General features: G+C 38.7%; 1 protein-coding gene across 4 annotated transcripts in view; it reads right to left on the bottom strand.

Annotated features, from left to right (window-relative positions):
• Positions 1-18,835, bottom strand: part of TLK2 (tousled like kinase 2) — a gene marked incomplete at both ends in the record, with an annotated part of 107,224 nt that overhangs the window by 10,684 nt on the left and 77,705 nt on the right. For all 4 annotated transcript variants that reach the window (XM_079724597.1, XM_079724598.1, XM_079724599.1 and 1 more), the window contains 5 exons: positions 3,457-3,546; positions 9,000-9,091; positions 12,800-12,881; positions 14,483-14,580; positions 16,057-16,123. In XM_079724597.1, the coding sequence (XP_079580723.1) occupies positions 3,457-3,546; positions 9,000-9,091; positions 12,800-12,881; positions 14,483-14,580; positions 16,057-16,123 (429 nt within the window). The remainder of the gene's footprint in view (positions 1-3,456; positions 3,547-8,999; positions 9,092-12,799; positions 12,882-14,482; positions 14,581-16,056; positions 16,124-18,835) is intronic.

The raw sequence follows: 18,835 nt of genomic DNA, 5'->3' as shown, positions 1-18,835 counted from the left end.
TGGAACCTGCTGTGCTAAAGTTCACCCAGGGCATACCTCTTCTTGAATCAAGACTGTAACAATACTGACAGGAGCCGTAATGTATTTAAACTAGATACTTCTTTTACTGTCTACACAATGCTCCATTTCTAAACAAGTACCTTATGATCAAATACACAATTGTCACTGCAAACATTTTATATGACCTCAAGTGCTGACAGTGAGGAAAAATCTAGGGTTTGCCTAGGTCCCAAGGGCTGTTTGCATACTACCTCTCCTGCCAGATTGGCACATACTATGATTTCTCTTTGCTAAACACACAAGGTATAAAAGAGCTTTTTAAAGTACAGTATTGATGGTTTTAACAAATGTATTATTACACAGTATGAGTTTTTTTCTTTCACTTGTATCAGTATATCATACAGACCCCAATTTTTTTTTAACATCTTTATTGGAGTATAATTGCTTTACAATGGTGTGTTAGTTTCTGCTTTATAACAAAGTGAATCAGCTATACATATACATATATCCCCATATCTCCTCCCTCTTGCGTCTACCTTCCAACCTCCCTAACCCACCCCTCTAGGTGGTCACAAAGCACTGAGCTCATCTCCCTGTGCTATGCGGCTGTTTCCCACTAGCTCTCTATTTTACATTTGGTAGTGTATATATGTCCATGCCACTCTCTCACTTCGTCACAGCTTACCCTTCCCCCTCCCTGTGTCCTCAAGTCCATTCTCTACGTCTGCGTCTTTATTCCTGTCCTGCCCCTAGGTTCTTCAGAACCATTTTTTTTTTTTTAGATTCCATATATATATGTTAGCATACGGTACTTATTTTTCTCTTTCTGACTTACTTCACTCTGTATGACAGTCTCTAGGTTCATCCACCTCACTACAAATAACTCACTTTTGTTTCTTTTATGGCTGAGTAATATTCCACTGTATATATATCATACAGACCCAAATTTAAAACTACATACCATTCGTGCCATTAAGGGGCATGTGTCTATCTTCCAAGGCAGTTATAAGCTAAAGGAAGGCTTCCTGAGAGATGAATACCTTTTAAACTATTCTAAGCTGTGACAATATGGGTAAATCACTCAGGGTCTAGCTGGGAAATAAAAACCAGTATTTAAAACAGAGGGGCTTTAATTCAGTGAACTAATCCCAGCAATGACGGAAATGCTGAGAAGACAAAGTGGCCAGTGAGCACCCCAGAAATCATCTAGAGCAGGAAGGCATTAGCACCCTAAGGCCAGAGGGCCAAAGGGAGGAGGTGGTGCAACCAGAACCAGACTTACCAAGGGAAACTGCAACCACAGCTGGGCGGAGGGGTCTCCACCCACCACCACCTATCTCCCCATTGGCTGAACCCCACTGAATAACAACTGACAAAGGAGCCTGGTAAATACAATCTGCAAGGGCCAACTCACCTAAGATTAAACAGGCGCAGGACTAGCACTATGGGGCTCTGGGCAATTTGAGGCCTTCACAAAGCACAGTAACAAAATGTGGACACACACAGTCCTGTGGGATCCCTAAACTGAACAACAGCTTATGCTTCTTATGAAACACAGCATGTCCTAGCATGCTAGCACCCTATTTGAGAAAATATGCCTAAAATTTATAGATTCTCTGATCTGATATGCTGAAATCTGAGGCATAGACTCTCATGCTTAGTGAATTTATTCTGGACCCAATGCAAGCTGAAAATAAAATCTCACTTTTAATACCCAAACAACTCTCAGAAGACTTTCTAAAACAATGGTCTGACTTACTTTTGATAAAAATTCACCATACACACAACAGGAAGAACAAAGTAAACAACTTAACAATAGCATAGAATCAACTCAATTTCTCAGATTAGTTAAAAGTGTGTATACAATTCAAAACAGCAGATAATCCGAGTCATTATATTTATTTTTGAAACGATTTTTTTACTTACATTTGTGGGGGGGCAGTGTGTCCTTCCTAGTATTCAAGGAACTTACTGAAAGCAAAATAGTAAGCCACCCTGTGGAAACCGGCTCTCTAACTAGAGTGGGGTTTTCTGAACCCCACTCCATGCTACACACATGACTGTGCTGGGTGCACCCGACTGGAAAGGGGAAATCCCTGAGTGGATGTTTCCAAAGGGAATTATGGTCTCCCTTTGGGGCCACTTCTAAATGTCGGCCGGCTCTCTGTGCAGCAACCTCTGAGACAGTTGCTGTCTGGAACAGGCTCAACAGCCTGAGAGGCGGAGGGAAACACTTGTGGGCCAGACCTAGGTATGTTCTCCTGATTCATTTCAGACTCCAACAGAGAAAATGTTTCCAAATGCTGAAATATTTCTAAACGCCTGGATAAACCAAGAGGTCTAGAGCTTACCTATACCAAGTAATGAAATACAACAATGCCTACGGTTATTAAAGATCTCAGACAAGTCATTTAACTTCCCTGGTCCTCAAATCTCCACCTATAAAGTGAGAGGGCTGGACTGAAATCCCTATAAGCCTCTGAACCAACTTATATTTTAGGATGCAGCATTGCCCTACGCCACATTCATTCTCATTCTGTGATAAAGTCACATTGCTGGCACTTCTTTAAAAGGCCCATCAGTGTTCATCAGAGTCTCCAGGATGGGGCAGAGACTCTCTTGACTGGTGCTTCTCGGTGGTATGCTGGCACCAATTAGTGCCAGTTTCTGAGAGTTGATAAATTTTCAGGACTTTTGTGAGCTGGCTTTTAAGCCACTGGTAGGATGAATGGATAAACAAAAGGTAGTGTATCCATACAATGGAATATATTTAGTCATAAAAAGGAAGTACTGATACATGACACAAGAAGAACCTTGAAAAAACACCATGCTAAGTGAAAGAAGCCAGTCACAAAAGTTCACATACTATATGATCCATTCATATGAAAGTCCAGAATAGCAAATCTATAGGCACAAAAAGTAGATTAGCGGTTGCTTACAGCAGGGAGTGGGGGTGGAAGAATAGGGGGACGATAGCATAAGGTTCAGGGTTTCTTTTTGAGGTGGTGAAAATGTTCTAAAATTGACTATGGTGATGGCTGCAACGTACGTATCTGTGAATATACTAAAAACCACTGAACTGTATACTTTTAAATGGGTGAACTGTATGTATGTAAACATATATCAATAAAGCTGCTTTTTTTGTTGTTGTTTTTAAATTGGACATGTTCAGAGTACTTATAACACAGAAATTGGCAAACAGTACAAATCAGCCCTATGCCTCTCCCCACCAAGCTGGTTGTTAAACATTTACCAGCACACAACAGCACACACCCTGTGGCCAAGAGACATCTTGCTGGCCCAAATCTGAATTCAAATATGCTCATTTGCCCATAAGTATATTTGGTCCCCTCAGAGAGCATTTCCTGGACCCAGATTTAAACTCTATTCCATGAGTAGTCAACACACTGCAAGAAAATAATATTATCTGCTAAGCTAAAATGGCATAGCACTTACGAGTCAGTGTCCAGTGAAAAGTAATCATACAGTTTAACTATTCTGGGATGATCCAGTTCTTTGTGAATCCGGTACTCCCTACATGCATGCCTGTAAACAAAATGGAAAATTAACATTTTGTATTTTGGCCTGTCTCTTAGAACTCCTCCAGGATACTCCTAATTTATTCTCTCACTTCTCCATTGTTCCCGAACATTCATTCCATTCAGGTCCATCTAGTCCCCTGATCTTTCTTCATCTTATTTTCTCTACCAGTATCTACCAAGCTGTTGAGAAAATAGTAGGTGCTAACCTTTTATCCCTTTCGAGTTCATTCTATGGTAATCTCATCTCTTTTATATTTATACCCAAATATCAGAACTTTAAAAATTATAAAGACAGCATTTTTTTCTTTCCTCTAAAGCTGATGTTTTCTATCTATAAATGTTATATATCCTGGGGTTACATCAAGGGGCTCAATTTTAGCACGTAAATTCACTGGGTAAAAGGATTACCTGTTAGAAAAGGCAATTAGCAGTGCTTTGTATTTGTTTGTTTTTAAATCCTACTCCTTACAAAAAAAAAAAATTTAAAAGACTATCAGCTTTACTTTCTTTTAAGAAAATGCTAATTTGATAAAAAGTTTGAAATTATGGAAACCCTAGTTTTCTTATAACAAGAATATATGTATGTATGTATGTATGTATGTATTAACATCTTTCTTCTTTAGTACTTTTCCAATTTAAAATTATTTAGTAAGATTAGGAACAAAAATGTACGATATAATCTGGCAAATTCATATACTGAATTTTAAAAGAGTAACATTTAGTTCTTACTTACAAAGAGAGTAATAGGATATTATTATATTTTAAGTAATCTAGCACCATTTAGTTTGGGGCATTTTGTTATAAGACAAGAGTCAGAAAAGGGAAACTTTCCGTAGTATGATTAAAAAAAAAAAAAAGTGTGTTATTTTCTGAAATGTATTCTAGCATGTCAAAATACACAGAAAGTACTCAACCAAAGAAAAGCTGAGGAACAACTAGGGGAAGAGGGAGGGGAAGGATAGGAATCTAAAAAGTAATTAAATATTCTTCCTCAATGGAAATTTGTTTGACTAGGCTTATTTTTCAAGTGGCCATTTTTGGCAGTTTTTGCTTCTTCTGATGCTTAATCTCATCAGCATCTTCACGTCTTTCTGAAAAGAAAAAACTTTCCAGCACTGAGGCAGAGCAGCGTTAGAACACAGGAGGCACTGGGATCCAGAAACCTGGCTTTGAGTCTGAGCTCCGTGATGCCCCCTCTCCGGCCTTGTGGGCCTGCACCATCACGGCAGCGGACTGGAAGTTTTAAAGGGAGCTCCCTAGATTTGGACGCCTCTAAAGAGAAGCTAAGCAAATGTAGCTGTGACCCAACCCCCCATCCCACCAAAGCAGCTCCACACTGTCCTTTTTCATATATCAAGATTCCACGGGTGGTGCAGTGATTAAGAATCCACCTGCCAATGCAGGGGACACAGGTTCAAGCCCTGGTCCAGGAGGATCCCACATGCCATGGAGCAACTAAGCCCACGCGCCCACAACTACTGAGCCTGCGCTCTAGAGCCCGCGTGCTGCAACTACCGAAGCCTAGGCGCCTAGAGCCCATGCTCCCCAACAAGGGAAGCCACCGCAATGAGAAGCCCGCACACCACAACGAAGAACAGCCCCTGCTCGCTGCAACTAGAGAAAGCCCGCGCACAGCAACGAAGACCCAATGCAGCCTAAATAAATAAATAGACAAACAATAAATATAAATATATATATATATATATATATATATATATATATATATATATATATATATATATTCCACGGGACAGTCCAGTGCTTAAGACTCCATGCTTCCAATGCAGGGGGCAGAGGTGTGATCCCTGATTGGGGAACTAAGATCTCACATGGCACACAGTGCAGCCAAAAAAAAAAAAAAAAAAAAAAAAAAAAGATTCCATGTAATATTTCATTTGGTAAAATAAAGGTGATGCTGTTTCTAAAAAAAAAAAAAAAACAAATTTAGAAACCTATGGTCTGAACAGATTACCGTTAAGTCATTTCTTACTCTCACACACTATGAATCTATAGTCCTCTGCCCTTTTAACTTTTTGATTTTGTGCATTTCAGAGTAGAGACCAATTTCTCCATCATGGTATAAAAAACAGAGGAAAATAAAGGAGGCAAAAATTATGAATCAAAGGAAGTGGCAAAGTCCTCGCCAACTAAGAAGAAAACTTTCTGTGTGTCACTGAAAGCACTCCCTCAACGTCATGTCAGGCTCTAAGGCCATTCCTTATGGTTCAGCAGGCAAGGCAGAGGCTCTGTCATGTCCTTTATATGTTCAACTTTCAACTAAGCATCCAAGGGATTAATGTACTATAAATACAGAAACTTAAATAGGAGGCTGGAAGAAACTTATCCACTAAAGTGTTAGTCTTTTTTTTTTTTTTAAAGTGTTAGTCTTTTACTCTAAGTGGATTTATATTTAGACTTTCAATAATTTTATCCTAGAAAATTAGAAAAGAGTATCATACAAGAGTATACTAACTACTTTGGACTTCCCTGGTGGTGCAGTGGTTGAGAATCCGCCTGCCAATGCAGGGGACACGGGTTCAAGCCCTGGTCCGGGAAGATCCCACATGCCGCGGAGCAACTAAGCCCCTGAGCCACAACTATTGAGCCTGCGCGCTAGAGGCCACGAGCCACAACTACTGAAGCTTGCGCACCTAGAGCCCACACTCCCCCACAAGAGAAGCCACTGCAATGAAAAGCCTGCACACTGCAACAAAGGGTAGCCCCTGCTCGCCGCAACTAGAGCAAGCCCGCGCATAGCAACGCAGCCAAAAAAAAAAAAAAAAAGAGTATACTAACTACTTCAGATACAATTATTTCTGTGGATAGCTTTATATGAAGTTTTCCATACCATAAAGTTCTTATTATGCTATTTTGGGGAGTTAAAGAAATCGAGTAATACCTATTAATGCTTTAATAATGCAAAAGTAAAACAATCAGTTTACTTTCTGTTTGTGGGGAGAGGAGAGGAAAGGGGGTATAGAACAGAACTCAAAAATAAACAATACAACAACCTTCTATTTTCTTTGAATTTTTCCTTCTTTTTTACCCAAATAAATGCTCTGATTCCAGATGGGGCTTGGAAGTCATCCCCACAAAGGGAAAAGCAATCAAAAGACCTTACTATGCAGGGTAACAGTAGCATTTTCATATTTTATAATGTTACCACAACACTGAAGTGTACTACTTTTCAGTTCCACAACACTGAAGTGTACTACTTTTCAGTTTAACACTGAAGTTTTGAAACACTCTCTAAAATCTGTTTGGTGCCTGATATAAGCCTCCTTAATTTAAGTTCAAGGGAGTTAATAACATTTTGCTAATTCACTATTATTTGTAGCCTGAAATTCATCAGTATGATTCATATCACTTAGCAAGCAAAATCTTTCAAAGAAAGGTGGAAGTGCTTTAAGAATTTCCTCTCAAGGATGAAGAGGTCACAAAAACTTTGCACACCCCCTCCCCAGTGTGTCTGTCAACTGGGAAACAGCTCCTGCCCAGATGGCTCCACAGAAGATGCTCAGGAGTCATGACTCCCGCCTTGGTGAGGAAACAAAGAATAGGAGGGCACCACTGTGAACCACAGCTGAACCGGTACAGAACTCAGAAAAACGAGACTGTCCCCTTCACTTGCTCTGTGACTCCATCTGGTATACAAATGTGAAAAGAGAACCAATCTACACCCGTCAGGACTCAAAACAGCTTGCCAAATGTGTCAAGGAGGTGCATGGTTCTGACTTCAATCCCTCACTGCTTCAAAAGGCTACAGTGAGCACAACCCCACATGCAGTCATTACAGTATTCGACACCAGCGTTCTCTTTAAGATCAGCCTGAAAGCTGGATACTGAGACTAGGTAAAATCTGTGTAAGTCTCTGCACAGGAACTACTTCCTCAAGGTTGACCAAGGTTGTCCCCTCGTAGAGTCAGCTGGTTTGGAGTGGGCAGTGCACACAAGCTAGAGAACAGGCTCCGAGGATAGCTGAAGGGTATTTTGAAAGAGATGCAGGAACTGTTCCTATACCCTTAGGTACTCTGAGTCTCAATATAATGAGGACATTTCTCACTATTTTCCTAACTGGTCAGAATAACATGTGGTTTCCTTCTCTCAAGTGCTCCCTGGCATTCGCTGCCGCGTGCTATTCGTCCCTGCATGTCAAATGCCTGGAATGTACTTATAATAATGTAACTGCTCCTCAGAAGCATCTGGACTGCAGCTGCCTCTCACATAAGGGACGCATGAGGGGTGCCATGCACAGAGCACACATCATCCATTCTCCTACCTCTGCTAAGCCCTATTTCTCTTAATGCCACAGGAACCTTCTCTCCCCGAGTGCTGAACGCCACTGCCAATCTGCATGGAACAGCAAGAGGTCTTGGGTCCCTGATGAACAGTAAGTATAGAGCAGGAGTTGCCTTGCTCCATGCCTGAAGAATGGGTTGATGATGTAGACATGTTTTATTTTTACACTGAGACTTAGAAGCTAACTAAAAGTTGGCTAAAATCCACTGCCTTTTTCCCTCCAAAGTACTATTTATAGGAAAAAAAACAAAACTGCTTTTATAGAAAGGAGGTAGACTGCTTTATATCAAAAGGGGCTGTTTCCTCCTTTCATGGGTAGGACATGTCTAATGTAGTACTTGTACCTATAACAAGGAAACAATATTAAACCCAGTGGGGATCCTAACAGCAAATTAAGTCTGCATGGCCTCCAAAGCAAGTGAGCCATGAACTCCAATGTTCTGAAGCTCAGAGGAGAGACAGGCAAGGCCTGACATCAGTGGAACAAAGACATTCACACCCGCTCATGTAATAACTATTCATTCTAAAGAGTCACCCTCTCACCCCGTACCCCAAGCACAGATGAGGGCCACCATGAGTGGCATTCTGAAGAGGGGAAAGCACAGCAAGCTGGACGCTTTAGACCAAGAACTTTGAGACGGGCAAACTATGATGGGGAAGGTGAGCTCAGCACTGAGGGCCTGAACAAGTCAAACAAGTACCACCGAGGCACACCAGGTGCCCCGCATTGTCTCCTTTACGACGAGGTGAATGAAGCAGCAGACAAAGCCCCACCCGAAGCTCCCCAGGGTCCCTAGACCACTGAAGAACACTCTCACATCTGGTTTCTACAGACAAGCAACAATAATTTCTGAGGCTTTACTTGTTTATTATAGCTAATTTTAGATGCGCAATGGAAGGGGATGGTTAAACCCACTGGCTTTGGATTAAGGAAAGTCTAGATTTAAATACCAGCTCAGCCATTTCTTAACTGTTACTCAAATTCTTTAAGTATCAGTTTCCTTAGCAGTAAGATGGAAAATTTATCCACTCTCCTAGGACAGTTATGAGGATTAAATGAAACAACGACAACAATGCATGTAAAGCTCTTAACACAGTGCTCAAACTACAGCTATTATTACTAAATTTTGAAAAATCAGACACTCTAATATCACTTACTTGTGGTAATTCTCCTTTTTCTCATCTCTCCAGTTTTTATTTAACTGGTGAATTTTCACAGCTACATATCTTTGTTCTGTTAGATCAAATGCCTATAAAGAAAAGGAATAAATTATATTCTGTATAATGCTAACAGGAATTACAGGCAACTGACTTGAAGCTTCTGTTTAACAGACCAACATACTCAAAGTCCAAAATGCATTATTAAATAACAACAGCAGTAGACAACACAACACACACTTGTTTCAGAGTTGCAATCATCTTTCTTGAAACTTGTGATCAGATAATTTAGAAGTCTCCAGACGCACTGGCACCAAGGGGTTTAGACAATAAAACCAAGCATACACCACAAACAGAAAGACAGCCCATGCCTAATAGTCACTTCTAAACAGTTCTCTTTCTGGACATCATCTACCTTATTTGGGACCTTTCTTCCCTCCGCTGGCTCTCATCCCTCAGCTGACACTGGGACCTGACGTTCTTCAACAGTAAGTCCTGCCACTTTTTTTTTAAGATTTTTTAATAGGCTTTATTTTTAGAGCAGTTTTAGGTTCAGAGGTCCTGCCACTTTTGAAATACTAGGGACATAGACTATCTGCCTCCTTGAGAAAGAATCCCCCAGGATACACCTCTTTGCTAAATTTGCTTAATCCCACCCCTACATACTAGATAAATAAAAAGCAATTTTGGATCGCAACAATGTCTGAAGTTAGTCACACCAAATTGCTTCTCCAGCACTGTCCAAAGAAAGGGACATGCTTTCCCCAAAGACCACCACTGCTGGCAAGTTCCACATCAGCTAGGTAGTGCTATATTATGGGGTGAAAAAAGGTAACGGATAGATTTTCGAAGATGCCTCGTGTAAATCACAATTTGGAAAAAAGTAAGTAGCATTTTACAATAGATTTCCCCAATACAAACGAATTTACTGAGGAACTCTTTTAGAATGAATAGTTCTTCCTAGGTTTTAAAGTTCAGATTAAAAACTTACTACTCCAGTTTCAACACTATTACCACCTATTTGCCAGTTTCCACAAATGTTTGAACAGATGAAGGCAACAGGCACAGGATATACAGTCCATGAATAGCGGTGATTACCGTTCTACAGATCTTTTAAGATGTAAGCTACCTCTAAGAAAGCACAGGATACAAGAGAGGCCTGATTATAAAAGAAACTTCTAATTTATACCAAATTTAAACCAGTATTTTTTAAATATAAAAACCATTCAATTCAAACAGAATATCTTATTTCACAGAAATGGAAACTTTTGAACTCTATTTTTCTTACAGAGTCTGAATGAAGTCCACCTGTATGCATGTGTCCATCATGGCTATAAGAGAGAATCATTTCAAGCTATTAAAAGCCAGATTAAATACCACCTAATTTGTAAGAGCACTAATGAACTACAAGTGTCATTTTCTCCAATTACCAAACCCTATTTCTGAATCCAAGGCACTGTGATCCACCACTAATCTAAGAAGGGCTTTTGGAGAGTGGAGAACAGCAAAAGAATAACTACATTAATGAACACATCGTCGTAAGAAGCATTTAGATTTCAGAAGTGTTAAAATGTCTGAAGAATACATTAGGAAAAAATATGAAGAAATCACTAACAAGTAACTGGGAAGCCCCAAGAACCAATTTTGATGATTTTAAAAAAGGAATAGTCCCACTTCTGGGAATATAGCCAAAAGAACTGAAAGCAGGGTCTCAAAGAGATATTTGCATATGCATGTTCAAAGCAGCACTATTCACAACAGACCAGAGGAGGAAGCAACCCAAATGTCCACTGACAGATGAATGGATAAAGAAAATGAAGTATATACATACAATTGAGGGTTATTCAGCCTTAAAAAGAAGAAAATCTTGTCACATGCTTCAACATGGATGAACTTTGAGAACATTATGCTAAGTGAAATAAACCAGTCACAAAAAGACAGACACTGTGTGATTTCACTCGTATGAGTTAACTAGAAGTAATCAAATTAATAAAAACAGAAAGCAGAATTGTGGTTACCAGCAGCTGGGGAGAGAAGGAAAAGGAGAGCTGTTGATTAGTGGGTAGAACTTCAGTTCTGCAAGATGAAAAAGTTCTGGAGATCTGTTTCACAACAACATGAATATACCTACTACTACTGAACTATACACTTAAAAAAAGTTAAATTGGTAAATTTTATGCTATGTGTTCTTTATCACAATCAAAAAAGTTACCAAAAATAAAACATAAACTAAGTATATGACTTAAGAATGAAAACAAAGAAAGCAGAAAAAAAGAAGGAGGGTTTGAAAGCAGAAGTTAATGAAATAGACAACAAATCAAATAGTAGATCCGATCAACAAAAATAAAAAGTTAATTTCCAGAGGAAAAAAGAAACATTGACTAATCTCTGGCCTATCAGTCAAGAGATACAAAAATAAACATTTCATAAGAGAAGAGAAATAACTAAGGTATGCATGATATTTTTAAATCAAGATGAAATAGGATGATTTTTCAGAAAAAAATGAATTACCAAAACCGACTTAAGGAGGGGGAAAAAATCTGAATAGCTCGATATTTGTAGAAGGAATTGAAAAAGTTGTCAAATAGTTTTCCTCTAAAATGACACCTACCCAGGTGATTTTATGATTTAGCTCTAACAAACTTTCAAGTAGCCAACATGTAATGCAAAGCATTCCAGACATGGGAAAAGAGTAATTTCACAACTCATTCTAGGATAATAACTATGACATCAAAGCTAGACAATGCTGCTTGCACATAAAAGACAACTATAAGCCAGTCCTACTTATGATCACAGATTAAAAATATGAGCAAAATATTAGAAAATCAAACCCAGCAGTACACTAGAAATATTATTATAGTTCTGGAACATTCACAACATTGTGAATGTACTTAATGCCACTGAATTATACACTTAAAAATGGTTAAAATGGCAAATTTGTGTATACATCATCACAAGAAAAAATTAACATTAAAAAAAGGGAAAACAGTAGAACTAGTTTTTATCTGAAATAAAAACTTTTTACTCAAAAGATTTCTTATATAAAAATTCATATGGGCATAATATAAATCATTAACAGTGAAAGCTACACCTTAGAAAAGAGAGAATTTCCAGGGTCATGCAGTAAAGACCACTTAATAAACCAATTCAGCATTTAAAAGCCAGGTGCCAGAAACATCTAGAGAAATTTAAGGAGGCTGTGACTGGTGAACATGTTATATATCTACAACTATGTTTAAAACAGGCCAAATTCCTCATTTAGGGAAAATCAACTGGAGGCTCAGTATTAGTAGCCTGTTCTTTGCTGGCCCAACTGAAGTACTCTAAGCCAGGACAATCCTTCAGAACACCAGTGCTACTAAACACTCTGACTTAGAAGATGAGAACATTTTAAAAGCAAAAAACAGGTTTTCAAAGAATTAACTTTTTAACACATCCATTTTGTAAAAACAAAACAAAAACTTATGAGAATAAAAATAACACTCATCTCTAACAAATACAGATGAGGCAGAAAGATTCTATTATCCAGAAATGAGTGTTGTTTTCCCTTCTTGTTTTATTTTTTTTAAATCTGTAATTATTTACTTTTCAAACTTGAAAACAGGGTAAAATATTGAAGCCTGCTTTAGTCAACAAGTTTACTGGAAGTAGTTCTCCCAAAGATACAGGTTCTTAAAAGTTTTGGGAATTTCAACCAATAGATATCAACCCAGAGTTATATCACTATTCTAAATGATCTCCAAGTTTGTAATAACCAATAATTTAACCCTCAGTCCCTGTACGCAGTTCCTCATACTTACCTTGTAAACTTCACTGAAACCTCCTCTACCCAAAAGATGTAACAACAAATATCTGTCATTTAGCGTTGGATGATCTTTAAATCTGTGGAAACAGGAGATATATAACAACATCCTGAGGTCAAGGACTACACAATTTTCCATGTTTGCAAAATTTCCAGAATATCTAACATGTTATACACATGATTACAGATGCTGCCAAGAGTTTGGCAATCATCACAATATAGCTAATTCTGAGCCTAAAATAAGTTCTATAGTTCAAAGAGACAGCATAATTACAACGAACAGCATTAGCTGCGGAGTCATGAGACACAGGTGCCAGTCTCAGCACAGCCACAATTAGACTAGTGACCTTTGTTGACTTCCCTCCCTTTCTGCCCTGCTGTAAGGGTGGAGGGCGGCGGGGAGGAGATAACACTAGATCAGGGGTTTTCAAACTGTGCCACTCGGGTCCTCCAAACCATTCAAGGACCACTCGTTCCCACCATTCCACAACTACATACAATAAAATTCCAAGATAGTTTACACGGCCTTAAAAACAGATTTCATTATAAAGTGAGTCACATGTTCTATGTGCATTCATTTTCTCTCTTTAAGTCTTCATGATATAACTGTTTTCCCCATACAGGATTCCACTTCTAACAATAAGACAAAGAAATGAGAGATTCTGGCAAAAATAACTTTTAGAGTATTTCTACCTAGTTCCTCATCAGCCCCACTAATATTCCTGAAATTACTTTATTTTTATTTTGAGACAGTGGCATGCCTGTGGAGAGAGGTGATATTACTGTATGGGAGTTAGCTGTGGAGTCAGATCCACATTTCAACTCTTTGTTTGGTCACACTAGTCCCTGGACAAGTTAACTTAATTTGTCTAAGCCAGTTTCCAGATCTATGTATTGAAGATGACCTACCTCATTAGACTATTGTGACAATTAAGTGATAGAACACAGGGACACTTAGCACTCAGCCTGACACAGAGAGTGTGCAGTAATGGTAGCTGCTATTGCTTGCCACTTTACAGAAAGCAAAGTCCATGGCTCACTCTGGTCAAACAAAAATACACAAGCTGTAGCCATGCTAAAACCCCCATGTTTCAGAGTCAGAAAAATGTGGGAAAAGAAAGGATTATGGTTAGAAGCCATTTCCCACTTGCAATCTACTTTTCAGTTTCAGTTCCTTAAATGACTTACAAACAAAGATGGGCATTTATCTATAATTCATGTGCTGAACTTAAGAGGGTCTTTCTTAAAAATCTCAACACTTAAATGGCCCATAAAGGTCATTCAGAAACCGAGTGTCATCTCAACCCAGTAATCTTTCCACAACACCACATTGTCATCCCATGCTTCCCTTTAGTAAGGCTCTGAGGGTAAATCTGAATACACAGTGTATCTAAACCATTTGCGACTACAAAGTTGTATTGTTTTAGTGACCTCTACTTGTGTAAAAATGCTATAATATATGTATAGATGTATACTTACTATATAAACCTAACATATTTATATGCATTTAAACTAACGCATATCAAAATTTTATTCATAAAACTGTATTACACCCACAACAGAGCTAAATACACAGTGGAATGGTTTACCAAATTTACATTAAGCAAAAACATCATTCTAGACCATTCATGTCAGAAAGTGCTCAGCAATCTCCAACCCAACATACTCCCAAGTTGCTTACTGTGAATTATCTTCATTATGTATCCTTTTTAGTTCCCTGATATGTAGATTTCTAACCCTTTCTAGCCTTTCCAGCTCTGCCTGGATCTCTGCTTCCTCCTAAAGTGAAAAAGAAAGAATCAGCTCGGAACACAGGAAACTTTACCGTTTCAGAATCTCCTTTCAAAAACAAAAGCAGACATTTCTCTTATGAAAAGCTAAGATGTTTTACACTGAAAAAGGTATTTTTAAGAACTAGAATTTTAATCATAAAAACGCGCCCACAACACGGGTTCGTGCCCCGGTCTGGGAGGATCCCGCATGCCGCGAAGCGGCTGGGCCCGTGAGCCGTGGCCGCTGGGCCTGCGCGTCCGGAGCCTGTGCTCCGCAATGGGAGAGGCCACAGCAGTGAGAGGCCCGCGTACCACAAAAAAAACAAAAAAACAAAAAAAACAAAAAGCAAAACAAAACAAAAAAAAAAGCGCCCACAGCAAAACAGTAAATAAAATTCAAATCATAGAAGTACAGCAGGAAAAGTGAAAGTCTTCTGTCCACCTCCATGCCAACTTGTCAGATATAATCACTGTTAAGTTTCTTGTGTAAGTTTCCAGAAATATTTTGTGTGTATACATATAAGGTGTGCAATCTTTTTTTTTTCTTTTTTAAAAAACAAAAATCACGTTCTCTATCTGGTTCTGTTCTGTAAGGAGGGATTATACTTGGTGCCTTAAGTTCCACTGATTTAACAGGATCTGAGAAAGGGAAGGAGGAGACAACAAACACACACCAATAGCAATTTATTAGACACTTACTTATCATCTTCAGAATAAGCAGCATCCACCAAAAAAGCTACCAAAAAAGTACAGGCTGCTGTTTTTTTTTTTTTTTTTTTTTTTTTTTTGCGGTACGCAGGCCTCTCACTGCTGTGGCCTCTCCCGCTGCAGAGCACAGGCTCCGGACGTGCAGGCCCAGTGGCCATGGCTCATGGGCCCAGCCGCTCCGCGGCATGTGGGATCCTCCCGGACCGGGGCACAAACCCGTTCCCCTGCATCGGCAGGCGGACCCTCAACCACTGCGCCACCAGGGAAGCCCACAGGCTGCTGAATTTAAGAGATGAGCGACCTACATCTAAGATACCTCCATGAACACTGTCAATAACAAATTCTGTGTAGATGCCTTTGTGTTTCAATATGGTTGGTGCAAGACTTTCTCTTCTTAGCCAGTTTAGCAAGAGATAAAAGCTGCTATGTGATTTAAAACATCACAATAATTTAAATATCAATTTTAGAACCATCTGCTCTTATTTTATATTTAATTTTTACTAAAAACATAATCACTTGTGGAGCCGAATGAGGTATACAGAATTAAGTACTGGTACATCACTGATGGAAAAGGCACTCTCACCAGGTGGTTGGAGTTGACTTGCAACTTGAAAGATATGAACTCCACCACTAGAATACAGGTGTGACAGAGCAACTACTGAAGATCTCCACAGGTATGTAAAGCTATTAATTTGCCCAAATGTCCGAAGAGCTTCAACACCAAATGTAAACTAAAAATTGCATTTCTCCAGACATATTTTCTCATTACACTTACCTTTTTAAGATGACCCAATCTGAGTTTAAAGATTTCTTCTTGTTCGTGGTATTCTGCTAATGTTAACCTGGAAAATAATGATAAAAATTTCAGGAAATTGTTTGAAATCACAGTGTGCCTATTTAAAGAGAAATGCCAAAGCATGCTATACCGTATGTTAAGTCTCTTAGTTAAAATGACCAAAAGATAGATTATCTTGCAGTCCTTTGACAAGAGAAAACTTCTGTGATTTATCAGACGTGATGTGAAGGAAGGACTTCAAAGCCAGAAGTCTAATTTATTAAAAAAAATGAGAAAAATAAATAAGCTAAATTTTCACATTACTTATGAAATGAGTTTTGTCCCATACCATACTCAGAAAAAATCCATTAGGAGAGGTAGCCAAATTATATGTCTAAAAGTTTTTATAAAGGGGATGTTAATAAGCCAACGTATTTGATTATTTTTGATAACTCTTGGACTTTGATACAAGGAGAAGAACCTAGAGGACACAGTCCAGGATCTGGAGTCTAAGGACTAGGGTTCAAAGCCCAACTCGGGCCATGTGAACTTGGGCAAGCAACTTTAACCTCAATTTCCTAAAAACGCAGTAAGTAATGATACCTATCTAAAAAAGCTGTTGTGACTATTTAAATGAGAATATGAAAGGAATCTATAATTTGTAAAATGCTATTTAACACAGTTCTCAAAGGGCTTACTTGATGGGTAATCACTCATTTCATGTTCCACCTACCCTGATCGCATCCTCCTATCTCAAGAATGAGCATGTAAGAAGTGATATCTTACTCCTCCATCTTCACCCTCTTCACATTCTAGAAGCACACACATATACTTCAAAGTTTTAGGTGTCACTGTTTAGATATATTCTAAAGAGCAGGAGAAAGAAGAAACAGCTATCCTATTAACCAGGAAGGGCTACAAAATAGTGTCTCTGAGGTCTGACTAAAAGAAGATAAAAAGAGCAAGAAAAGGGCTTCCCTGGTGGCGCAGTGGTTGAGAGCCCGCCTGCTGACGCAGGGGACGTGGGTTCGTGCCCCGGTCCGGGAAGATCCCACATGCTGCGAAGCGGCTGGGCCCGTGAGCCATTGCCACTGAGCCTGCGTGTCCAGAGCCTGTGCTCCACAACGGGAGAGACCACAACAGTGAGAGGCCCACGTACCGCAAAAAAAAAAAAAAAAAAAAAAAAGAGCAAGAAAAAATACAACCATTAGGGCAGTTACACCTATCATTTCACAGCTGCAGAAAAACTTACATCTATTACTCCATATCACACCAGTAAAAAAGGGAGGAATGGAAAATCAGAGCTTAGAATTCTCTCTGCCTGAAATAGGTTCAATGCCAGGAAAGGACAATGTAACTCACTCCAAGACTCTAGAGGATGTTTTTGGCTTCTGGCCAAAGGAATGAGCCAAGTCACAGATACTCTAATTATTAAAGACTAGACCAAAGGCCTTCCAGCTTGGATTTTACACAGGACTCCAGATGGCAACTGCTTACTGACACACTACTGGCCTAGACTGAATTCTAATTATTATTCTATGGCAAAAAAACAACCTATGCCTACTTTATTACTCCTAAGCCAATGGTTTTATGCACTAGCATGAAATAATTTTCAAGTAACACTGGAAGGAGAGTCCCTACACAATAAATATAGGAGTCATGAAAGAAGACAATAATCAGATTAACGTGTACAACATTTGCCTGAAGAATTCTTCGAATCTGGGCTCCTACTTGGACTTTTCGAAAGGAAATATTTTTTACTTAGAATCTAGTTTTTAAAATATTTGTGAAGTGAAGATGTTTTCCAAACTTATTCACTGTGTATACCTTTATCACAACACTTAATTACTAGTTTATTCATCTGTTCATTTCCCCTAGATAAACTGTGAGCTCCTAAGACTGGGCTGTATCCTTCAGCTCTGTACCCCAGTCCAGAACAGGGCCGAATATATAATAAGCATTTAACACAGACTTACTAAATTAATGTCAAGGAAAAGGCTCCCCAATACATCAGGTATGTATGGGGTGAGGACTGGTGTTAAGCCATCTTTCTCACTGGAATGAAGAAAGATACATTTCTGGGATGTCATGAACTTTTAACAATGGTGTAATATAGTATTATTATACTTGAGGTGGATTATGGGTTAATATGTTTTTGTGAACTAATATGAAAACATTAATGGCAAAAGACATATTAGTCAATAAATTATATAATATCATTATCTCTTATTTGTAGCTATCTTTAAATCCCACAATGACAGCTTTACAAAATTTCTTTTTCCCTTGAAAAACCAACGTAGCCACTATGGAAATAATGATTACAATACCAATGACTGTTTCTATGAAAAAATATATTTTAAATTTCAAACATTCAAATATCCAATTCAGGAAATGACTTCATGGCTACCATCAATTCTGTAGAGATTTTCTACACCATTATTTGTAGATCTTTTTTTCCTTTTTAATTGGAAAGCCTCTTGAAGACAGAGGTGATGGTTTAAATGTCTTCAGGGTATGCATAAGAAATATTTTAAACAGGTAAGTAATATATAGGTTTTACTTCCTGTACCAATTCTAACTGTTTAACAGTCCTGCCTAGTTGGCAAACTACAATCTGTGGGCCGTTCAGCTCACAGTCTATTTCTAGAAATAAAGTTTTACTGGAACACAGCCACATCCATTCACTTATGTACTGTCTATGGCTGCTTTCAAGCTGTAACAGTAGAGTTGAGTAGCTGCAACAGAGACCCTCTAGTGCGCAAAGCCTTAAGTGTTTATT

This window comes from Hyperoodon ampullatus (assembly GCF_949752795.1).
Source record: "Hyperoodon ampullatus genome assembly, chromosome: 19".
NCBI lineage: Eukaryota > Metazoa > Chordata > Mammalia > Artiodactyla > Ziphiidae > Hyperoodon > Hyperoodon ampullatus.
The sequence above is the reverse complement of the archived record's forward strand: the minus strand, read 5'-3'. Positions and strand labels throughout refer to the sequence as shown.